We start from the raw sequence: 10962 nt of genomic DNA, 5'->3' as shown, positions 1-10962 counted from the left end.
ATTAAATCAAAAGAAGAGTCTACTGTTTAAATGTATATTTATGTATAATAAAGATAATCTAGCGAGGTATCTACCTTTGGAAGAGTTTATTGTAATCTAACTCAAATAAATCTGCTATTTGATTCCTCGGAATTGAAAGCTTTATTGCTCAGGAAGACAAGCTGGAGAAAAACTTGTTTTATTTGACAAAGAAAGTTGGTAAAAATGCTCCGTCAGGTGTATTTGAACCTTGGTAGTTGAACTCCTGCCGCTTGTTCCCTGGCGTAAAACACCTTTAGCACACCAACCTTCAGACTGGACGTCATTCCATCACAGCAGCTTGCCTCCCAGCCCTCCTTCAAAGCAGAACGGCATATGGTCCTGATTTCTAATTCAATGACTTGGCCACGGATCGAACCCCAAACCACCCGGTATCAGGGTGGATGCTAACCGCCGCGACGCCAATCTGACGTTTGAACCATAGTCGTGTTTTTATTGCCTTGACAGATTCTATGTTTTTAGTTTGTTTTGTTTTCTCTCTGTTTCATGTTATTGAAATGCAAAACTTATTCTGCGCACAGGGGATCTCTTCTAAAAGAAAACTTTGCTGTTAACGGGATTTCCTTGTTCAAATAAAGGTGTCAGGTCGAATCAAATCACACCGATTGCAGACAGGACCGGGAACACGCCATCTGTCCACAGCCTGTTACCTTTACATCGGTCCAGTCCGAGGCCGAACGCACATGTAGGGTCAATGAACTCAGCCGAGAGCAGCCACGAGACCCATGATGCACTCGGTGGGAGAGTGTGCCTCCCTTACAGCTCATAATGTGACATGAGAGCGACAGCGCATACGTAATTCGTAAGAGGGGGGAAATGTGTCATGCATATTTGCGAGTTTGAACACCGTCTGCAGCCGTGAGAACCTCGCAGAGTTTGGATGATATTTTTTATTGCCTGTCTCCGTCTATCATGGCTCCGACTCTCGTTCATCTCAGGCGAGGTGGGACTCGGACCTGCAACTTAGAAACAAACAGCGAGCAAATAAACAGACTGGGCTACTGCTTGGAGAACTGCCTTGTTGACTTAATAACACTGGATTTCCCCAAGTGGCTCAGCGGCTCTGCCACAAACACACACCTGTTATCAATTTGTTTGCCCTTGTACGACAGCATGGCTCTGGAGCACTTTATTTTCTGGTTGTGGTTGAAACTCGTTTCCTAAAATGGGGAATTAAATAAATAACAACCATTAGACACCAATACAAAAAAATAAATCGAGAAAAAAACCCGTTTGCAGACTTTAGACTTGATTTATTGAAGGCTTGAAGGCAAAAAGCTGAAAAGATTTGACCTCAGATCAATAAATATTTTAAAAAATGTTGCATAATTTGGCCTTTTGAAGCACTGCTGAATTATTGACAAGTGATTATGTAATGTTGTAATGGTGCATTCCAGTGGAACCAGAGCAAAATGGGGAGGAAGTTCAAGTTCAGATGAGAAAAATGAGCCTTTCAGTATGAAAAAAGTTTTTTTTAAAGAAAGCTCAAAAGGAAAATGGGGAGGTTAGGCCTGTTTAGCAGGAGGCATTCTGCCTTGCCATCGTAGGAAAAGTTAATTACGTTAATGATGGCTCTGTGCCATTCAAGTGTCCCCGAAAGCCATGAAATTGAGTGCGTTTCCATTCAGCTTTTGTGTCTTTTCACTTTGTGCATGAAAAAAAAAAAAAAAATGTTGGAAATTTGAAAAACAGACTGGAAAAGGACTTAGGGAATAAATCATGACACATTAAGGATGCGAATTAAACCTATTACAGCTTCCGCTCAAGAGACGACAACTTCAGATGTGTGTGGAGCAATGAGGAGAGACTGTAGCTTTCCTCAAATTAATACACGAAACAAACATAAATGTCATTTTCCCACCACGTTTTCCTCATGGTTTTCCATCATTTGAGGTCTGACTGTTGCTCTATTAATTATGTCATCTCCTTGCATCTCGTTGCACTATTTTGGCTGGGAACTTTGGCTGGTGTGGCTGAGCCAGCGTGCACGATACTAGGACTCTGAAACCGAAGCAGCTAAAGGGAAGTCAGCCATCATTCGCTTTATTATTTACACATGTGCTTTTCCGACTGTGACATGCTAAAATGTCCTGAGCCTTGTGTGTGCTCCGACCGTGTCACCTGCAGCTTGGCCTTTGCGCTAAAATGCAAAGAATTAACAGAATTAAGGGGATAAATCATCTTCCCTGTCACAAAAGGATTACGTGGGGTCGGGGTGGAGGGGGGTGTACGATCTAAAAACAGGCAGTAGTTTGACGGTAAGACAACGTGGCGGGAAGTAAAGGTGAGGAGGGCAGCGGGTGAACCAACGGTCGCATGTGCCTTCGCAAACTTCTTTCAAATGAGCAGGAGGTTTTGTTTTTCAGAGGTTTTTCTTATTTGACTCCGACGCCGCATTTTTATTTGTCTCAAGTACTTTCACTGAAGCTCATCTCCCGACACGGGGAACACACACAGCGTTTACGAGAGCCGGCAACTCTTTAAATGAACTTCCCCGACGCGTTGCATATCCAACCCGACGGGGCGATTACAGCCCGGAACTGCGCAACTGACAGAGAGGCCGAACGATGAGAGAGCGAGATTGATGTTTGATGCTTGAACCAATGAAAATCGCAAACTGTGAACCGAGTTAGTGATCAAAATAATACAGTATAATGTCTAAAAATAAGATTTGGGCAGTAAAATCATGAATCAGGATTCTTCTAAACTCATTTACCGAGTCACAAGAACCAAATGAACACCCATATAGCTTTAATGTAACTGATTTGTATTGCTTTAATGTTTTTTTTTTTCTCCTTAGGAACAGGTAAGCCATGACAATATAATGTAAATGATAAGCGCAAACAAAATCTGAGACCCTTCTGTACATCCATAGTAGCACATTCATACAATTCCCATCTGTACATAGGGGGTCACAGAAATCAACTCTTTTTCACTGAAACAACAAGGTAACTCTTGACTCAAAGCCAACAGGTACAAGGCAATTTTAGGATTTTTTTAATATATTTTATTTAAAGAACTTTTTTTTTTTTGTAATTTTTTTTTCTCCAAATGACTAAAAAATGAAACCAAGCTTGTTAGTAGTCCATTTAAATGCACTGTACCTCTTTGCTTTCAATAAAGCGCCACCGTACATTCCTCCATTCGTTAACACTGACTGTTAAAACTGCGATAATCTGATAATGTGACAATGAAGCGACATTTTGAAAAACATGTCAGGAAAAATAAAAGAATAAATAAGAATAAATAAACCACTGACTTTCGAGAGGGCCGGAGAAGACAACTTTGGCAGTCTGACAAAGCTGCAGCTGTAGAGCTTTAGCATCATGGTGAGACACGTCTAACTTTATTTACCTCCAGCACTGGCACCCATATGGAATTTATGTCACTGCTCTTTTGGTATCGTAAATATAAGTGCTTTGTTTACACACATCCAATTAGGACACAGCAGGCCTGTTCCCTCTTGAACCGGCGATGGAGGCTGAAATATTTTTCTAGCGTTGAGACACCAGTGGAAACAAATCAAAAAACGCTTTAGTCGTTTGCAGCTAAACGATTCACTCTACAAATGCAAGGGGCCCCTGTCTTACGTGTACGACCTATAACACCCATCCCCGTGTGTGCTGGCTTGCTCAGCCTTCTTAGATTTGCTGCTAGAGCTGAGCATGGTGTGTAGTGTTAAAGTGTGAAACACAAAAAAATGGAAACCGAGTAGCAGTTGAACGTCAAAAGCAACATGTGTCCTGTCAGAATGGATGTGAAGTGACGTTTTTTTAATCTTTGGCAAAATTATAATCGTAACTGTCATGGGTGCATACTTATGTTTTCATATTGCATTTTGAGGTTGGCTTCTGAACTTTTTGCTTCCCTTTTTGTAGAATCAGCATGTCTAACTTAATATCTACCTGCTACAACGCATTGACTTCTGCTGTCGAAACACACTCAGATGCTTCTGTCCATGCAATTCAGGCTCTTGGCTTCTATCTCATTCATGCCCTACCTCGTTCTGAGAGAACGCAAAAGTGAAAAACATGACGAGCCGAAAACAAACATACATGTACAAAGTAATGTACACCATATATTCAAACACATTTCAAAATCGTCAGACTTTGAAATCATTAGCCAAAATAAGTATATATTTTTTTCTTAACCCATTAGGTAATCTTCTTTATCTAGACTGTACAATATATGTATATATGAGTAATCATGAGGGACCAAAGCAACAAAAATAAATACTTTTTCGCTATGTCACCTTTCAAAGTAGTATATCTATGTACATTTATATCAATATCAATTTTCCTTAGCTTATTGTGAATGGTTGAGCGTGTGTGTCAACAAGCAGGCATTTGCACACAGTGTGGAAACTCCTTGTGTTCTTTTGTTTTGTTTTTTTTGTTGTTTTTTTTTATTTTGTTTTTTTTGTTTTTTGTTTTTTGTTTTTTTTCATTTGCCCTAAAACGTGTCTAAATGTAAATTTTGACGACACTGTGGAAAAACAAAGACCGGACTGTCCGGACAGCGAAAGGTAACCCTGGCTCGAATGGACCAAAATTAAAGAAAAAAAGTAAAAATAAAACATCTCACCATCATGTGACTACTTCAACAATGGGTTGTCTACTTCTTTTCAGGACTCTGAGAAGAGTACAAAAATGTTGTCTATTTCATGCAGTCTTTGACAAGTCATACAACCTCGGCGTACTTGTCTAAAGGTTTTTAAGTCGTTTTTAGCACACAGCATAGAATGTTTCAGTGATGTTGAATGTAGCTATGAGGGAGGGTGCATTTTGGGACAACAACATGCATAAAGAACAGTGCATAGGTCCAGGTCATTGGGCCAGTCCCTTGTGATTTCCAGTGTGTTTCAGTGGCAGCGTCTATCAACAGATCCACTACTGCAAGCAGTTGCTGATGGGCAGGTCTACGTGACGCTCGGGGCAGGGTCCAAGCCTTAATGAGTGGCGCCATCTTGTGGACAAACAGTCTCGCTCTCTCTGTCTGCCATGCTATCAGGAGCTTGCTGATTTCAGGCGAGAGTAATCCAATAAGCAATTTTTTTGAGAAAGGGAGCGATCAGGCTTGGACCGGAGGTCGAGGTGATGCAAGTGTGGCTGCACTGACACAAAGTGCGGTGACCTTAGCGTGGCAGTTTTTTGAGTCTGGTCTGCTATGCGCAGTTTAGATCAGTCGTTGTTTCACTGCAGAGCCCTTTCCAACACACAACAGACCTGGAAAAAACCACTCTAAGGATTTCACAATGACTTCTGTGGAACGTAGAAGAACCAAGCTTAAAGATCAAGCTAACATGCATAAGGTCTTCAGACACTGTTTTGCGAAAAGCCGTCAAGGCCAACTTTTTTCCTGAAGACGAGTTCAAGAAGAAACCGTATTTCTTTTCTTTTTTTTTTTTTTTTTTTGTGTTTTTTGTTTTGTTTTTTTTGTTGTTTTTTTTTATTTTGTTTTTTTTAGTTTTTTGTTTTTTTTCATTTGCCCTAAAACGTGTCTAAATGTAAATTTTGACGACACTGTGGAAAAACAAAGACCGGACTGTCCGGACAGCGAAAGGTAACCCTGGCTCGAATGGACCAAAATTAAAGAAAAAAAGTAAAAATAAAACATCTCACCATCATGTGACTACTTCAACAATGGGTTGTCTACTTCTTTTCAGGACTCTGAGAAGAGTACAAAAATGTTGTCTATTTCATGCAGTCTTTGACAAGTCATACAACCTCTGCGTACTTGTCTAAAGGTTTTTAAGTCGTTTTTAGCACACAGCATAGAATGTTTCAGTGATGTTGAATGTAGCTATGAGGGAGGGTGCATTTTGGGACAACAACATGCATAAAGAACAGTGCATAGGTCCAGGTCATTGGGCCAGTCCCTTGTGATTTCCAGTGTGTTTCAGTGGCAGCGTCTATCAACAGATCCACTACTGCAAGCAGTTGCTGATGGGCAAGTCTACGTGACGCTCGGGGCAGGGTCCAAGCCTTAATGAGTGGCGCCATCTTGTGGACAAACAGTCTCGCTCTCTCTGTCTGCCATGCTATCAGGAGCTTGCTGATTTCAGGCGAGAGTAATCCAATAAGCAATTTTTTGAGAAAGGGAGTGATCAGGCTTGGACCGGAGGTCGAGGTGATGCAAGTGTGGCTGCACTGACACAAAGTGCGGTGACCTTAGCGTGGCAGTTTTTTGAGTCTGGTCTGCTATGCGCAGTTTAGATCAGTCGTTGTTTCACTGCAGAGCCCTTTCCAACACACAACAGACCTGGGAAAAACCACTCTAAGGATTTCACAATGACTTCTGTGGAACGTAGAAGAACCAAGCTTAAAGATCAAGCTAACATGCATAAGGTCTTCAGACACTGTTTTGCGAAAAGCCATCAAGGCCAACTTTTTTCCTGAAGACAAGTTCAAGAAGAAACCGTATTTCTTTTCTTTTTTTTTTTGTTTTGTTTTGTTCAACACTTCATCTTTTGAAAGAGGAAATAATAATGGCTTAATAGCTACATCATTCTTGCACTGGTATTGCAACTACCTTTGGTAAATCAATCAACAAAAATGACGACAGAAAACCCTGAAACATACGAGTCCTTACTTGTTTCCCCGTCTAAACTTAGCACGGTTCCTTTAGTCTTTAGCTAGTATTTTCTTTTAGTACAGGTTACCCTGTGAATAAATTTTTCTCCCTTTGATGGCCTCCATGTTTGTCACGTTCACAGCTCCACACCACACATCCTCTAGCGCCACTTTGGGTCCACACCAAATCCTTCAAATAGACTCTTCCAAAAAAGACCAAGGTCAAGACAAACCAGCAAGGCAGAGAGAAAAAAAGAGAGAAGGGAAACAGAAACAAACCAACAGGAAAAAGAAAAAAAAGGACATCATCGAGTCCTGGCGAAAAAGACACCAACGAAGAAGGAAGATTTAAAAATGGCCACTGCCATTTAGACGTTGGGGGTTTCACCGTTTCATCATCTTGGAGACAAAGCTGACGATGGCGGAGGCCGGCTGGTCTATGTCCAGCTCGGCAAACAAGTGGCTGACATTGTCTGTTGTGCTTCCTTGTTTCCTAGCGATGAATCCAAAAAGCCTGGAATTAAAAAAAACACAGCTATGTTAAGTATTTTTGCTCTTCTTCTAGCACCATAATGGTCAAATATGTCAATTGCCTCTGTTCCGCTAAGTGTAAATTGCAGCAACAGAATAACCTGAAATGGCAACCAAAGTGTGTTCCCATCTATCTGTACAATACCAATACTAAAGTATTTAAACTTACTTCACTGAGCCACCTCCTTCTTTGCCCCATCTATGGAAACAAAAGAAATATTTTTTTATTACGTAATCAAAAAGTTGTCTTCTGTTTGATGTTTGCACAAGTAAAAGGGCCCTGAGGGTTCTTACTTTCTGTCCTGGGGATCGGTGTCACAGTAGGTTACCGTGTTGATTGGATAATGTCGCCTGAAGAAAATTCTGAAACGGGAGAAACACACAGATGTTATCAGGGCTAGTGAGAATGCCTGGGAAAGAAGTAAATTGTTGTGTTTGTATTTATGACAACATGCAGGGGCCACGTGTGCAATCATCAGTCCTCACATGGGCCAATTATTTTAATGGCTTCTACGGCTTTTTGATTGTGGACAAAATCAGACAATCCCAGTAAAAGCTGCTGGAGTATTGCTGTGTGCCAAGGAGACGCCATAATGTGTCCATGCAAGGTAATTATCCTCGTGGTAGTTTGAAAATCCGATTCACAGGCTTGTCAGGGAATTATTTTGCTAATTTAATCTATTCCTAAATTCTTATTTTTTAAATATGTAATATGGGAGAACGTTGTGAGAAATGACAGGTCAGCAACCTAATGGAAGCATCTTGAGCGCTGGGCTGTCTTGTTGCAGGCACCGGGTCTTGCATGTGTTTACTCACTTCCTCTGACTGTCAGTGAGCGTGATGCCCTGTGCCGACACCTTGAAGTGGACGGTGGTGGCCTCTGGCAGCGGGTTGGTCGCCAGCGTCTGACTGATCGCCTTGGCAATGGCCTGAGGCCCCGTGAGAGACTCCATGTCGACGGAGTTGATGTAGAGAACATTGCACGCTAGAGGTCACACAGAGTCACTGTTAAATTTGAAACAAGACACAGGCGGAAAAAGGCGAGCATGCAAGTTCGGTGTGAGATGATGGAGGTTGCAGCGAGGAGTGTTTGGCTATCGTACAAAGAACAGTGTTGTTTAGTTAAGTTTTGTCATGCACTGCACAGTTTGTAGCAAATACGGTAAGATGATCTTTTACACTTAGAAACGTTTGACTGCGGCCGTTCTCAATATACTACACATGCTTTTAAACGTTTTCCTAAAAACAAACAGACCGTTTCATGTCATTTTTTCTTTCAAGACAAAATCTAAGTTGGTCTGGGCTGCAGGTAAAGATGGGGGAAATACTGCAATAACTTGTCTCTGTGAGAGCAAGGCATCACTACATTCACATTCAGCCAAAGTGCATGACAGAGCAGAGCAGTGCAAACCAGTATTTACCATGAGCTTCCTCAGGAACCTTCTGAACTGTAAGTTAGGGGTGACAGCGTGTGAGCTTTATGAAAGATCTGATGTAGAAACTATACAAATGTGCTTAGAAATACAATTATTCTGTTACACGGAACTTCTAACATCAGCACTCTGGCTTCTGCCTAACTATTTCCCTCTGATTTTCTTCTTCATAAACTTCGTTTCGTAAGTCTTCTATCACTTATCTTGCTAGGAAAGAGTCCTTTTTTTCCCCCCCATTGAAAGAATGTTAAAGGATGCTGTCTGATGGGTTGACGGAAACTGAATTGGCAAAGTGACACGACGGGACTCTACAATGTGACAGCCCGTGACGTCTCGCCGCAGGAGAAGTGAACTGAATATTTCCATGCTCACCTGCTCCCTGCTTAAGAAGCTCAGCAACTGGATCGGAAGGTGTGGCAAGTTCCAGCGCCTCTTCATTTGGGTCTGTGAGAGACAAATAAAATAGCGTAGGACCTTTATGTCATAAAACAATTTTGCAACACATATCACAGCAACCAAATGGCTGCTAAATTGCAACTAGCTCATCTTGGTTTGCACGATATGCTTCGCTTTTTACGGAAAGTAGAACATTTCCGAGAAAACAGCGATCGTGTCAGGACAGAGAGGGATGAAGAAGAGGGTTAGGCTGACCTTTGGTGGGGATCATCAGCTTGCAGGGCAGAGCCAGCGGAGTCATCGAGTGTTGGTACACCAAGGCAGAGAGACAACCTACAACACACAAAGTAACCTCTCTGTTAAAGTGCATCACTTTGATATCAAGTGAAATGCTGATCTGTAAGGCTGATGTGTCAAACAGAGCCAAATACTCACCAAAGTAGGGTTCGTTGGGACAACCCTTCAGACGGACGCCTTTAGAGCTCGTCTCAATCAGGAAGTGCCTCACCAGCTCGTTAGTTATGTCACCAACTGGAGAAAAATATTTAGATGAACACAAATATTCACCCAAGCAAGGCCAATGATTTGTGCTATCATCCTTTATGCTGCCAAAGAGTTTTTTTTCGCTTAACCTTTTTTGTTTTGTTGGACAGTCGGTGGGGGACAGGCCACCTTCATGGCCAGCCCGTAGGCCCCACGGAAGGAATGGCTGTCCCTTATGATGAATGCCCCGGGCTCCCTGTCCTTCAGCAGATTGATGGCTGGAGGATGGCGTGAGGAGGAGAACGCGGAGGTGAACAAGGAGAAGAAGAAGCGTCAGCAGATTGAGAGAGATGGGACAGGATGAGGCAGAGTGGGAAATGAACGGAGGGAAACAAAATGAGGGGAACGAGAGTCGATCAAATAAAAGGGGATGAGAGGCGACAAGGAGGATAAACAGAAGGGCAAAGAAGATGAAAGGCGAAAACACAATCAAGTGGAGACTGGCTGTCATTGCCATTTTACTCTCTTTCACTTTGAGATCAATAAATTCTTAGCAGTGGGTTTGAAATATCTAAATCTCACCTTGCTCTCTGGAGATGTCTGGCTTGTACCAGAACTTGGACGTGTCCTGGACAAACTTGACATTCATCTTAATGTCTGGATAGCCATCTGCTTGGATGAAAGCAGACAATAAAAATGATTACTGTAGAGGACGCAAACCTTCTGCGAGCTTGGAAAAAAAAGCCATCTCTTCTTGCAGCATCTCACCGTATATGGACTTTGAGACGTCTGGGAGTGTGTGAGTGCCAGACAGATTTGGCGTGCTGCCACCGCTGGCCGGTGTCGGTGTCAGGTTATTGTTGTCCATCCTCTCTGCGTCCCCACTGGACATGTGCCTCTTCTCCGGCAGCTGTGGGGAGACAGGGAAGGCAGGCGTGAAGGGCGGCTGGGCGCTCCCCTGACGGGAAGCAGCCCCCAGCTCGTCCGGTGTGCTGTGGCCGCTCGCTGTTGTGCGGCGCCCCATCAGAGGGCTGGGAGGCACGTCAGCGGCTGCTGTTTTAGGGTTTCGGCCAATCAGAGGGCTGGAGGGGATGCCGCCTGGGGGCGGGTGCCTGGCCAGTGAGGGGCTGGCTTGACCCAGGCGTCTCTGGAGGGCGGGGCTCGGTGGCGTGTTGGTGGCCACTGTGCGGTGGAGGGTGTTGGGGCTGCCGGGGACGGTGTGGACGCCCATAATGTTGACCTGGGAGCCCTCGGGGGAGGCGGGCCTGTGGGGATAGGAGGGGGCGGGGCTGTGACGGGTGCCATCTGAAGACCCAGTCCTCCTCCTGCAGACAAAAAAGTTGTACATCTTTGTATCTGCCATTGATACTTTGAATACACAAACTTTTAAGGATGAGTTTAGTATTTTTAACACTGAGTGGAGGAAATTGCTCTGTAATTGCATATGTGCTTCTAATCATCTATCTCTCCTCCTCAATTACAGGTATAGATGGAGAGAAATAATAATC

The 10962-nt window shown here is 43.1% G+C and overlaps 1 protein-coding gene across 8 annotated transcripts in view; it reads right to left on the bottom strand.

Moving 5' to 3' along the window:
* Positions 1–5775: 5775 nt before the first annotated feature.
* tns1a (tensin 1a) overlaps positions 5776–10962 on the bottom strand; it is a 69339-nt gene continuing 64152 nt past the window's right edge. For all 8 annotated transcript variants that reach the window (XM_040142030.1, XM_040142034.1, XM_040142029.1 and 5 more), the window contains 11 exons: positions 10223–10779; positions 10037–10123; positions 9604–9732; positions 9407–9502; positions 9227–9304; positions 8948–9019; positions 8564–8590; positions 7959–8127; positions 7437–7505; positions 7312–7341; positions 5776–7125 (listed from right to left, as the gene is read on the bottom strand). In XM_040142030.1, coding sequence (XP_039997964.1) covers positions 6996–7125; positions 7312–7341; positions 7437–7505; positions 7959–8127; positions 8564–8590; positions 8948–9019; positions 9227–9304; positions 9407–9502; positions 9604–9732; positions 10037–10123; positions 10223–10779 — 1444 coding nt within the window. In that variant the 3' untranslated portion in view covers positions 5776–6995. The remainder of the gene's footprint in view (positions 7126–7311; positions 7342–7436; positions 7506–7958; positions 8128–8563; positions 8591–8947; positions 9020–9226; positions 9305–9406; positions 9503–9603; positions 9733–10036; positions 10124–10222; positions 10780–10962) is intronic.

The sequence above is a fragment of the Xiphias gladius genome, chromosome 13, assembly GCF_016859285.1.
Source record: "Xiphias gladius isolate SHS-SW01 ecotype Sanya breed wild chromosome 13, ASM1685928v1, whole genome shotgun sequence".
In the NCBI taxonomy this organism is placed as follows: Eukaryota; Metazoa; Chordata; class Actinopteri; order Istiophoriformes; family Xiphiidae; genus Xiphias; species Xiphias gladius.
The sequence above is the reverse complement of the archived record's forward strand: the minus strand, read 5'-3'. Positions and strand labels throughout refer to the sequence as shown.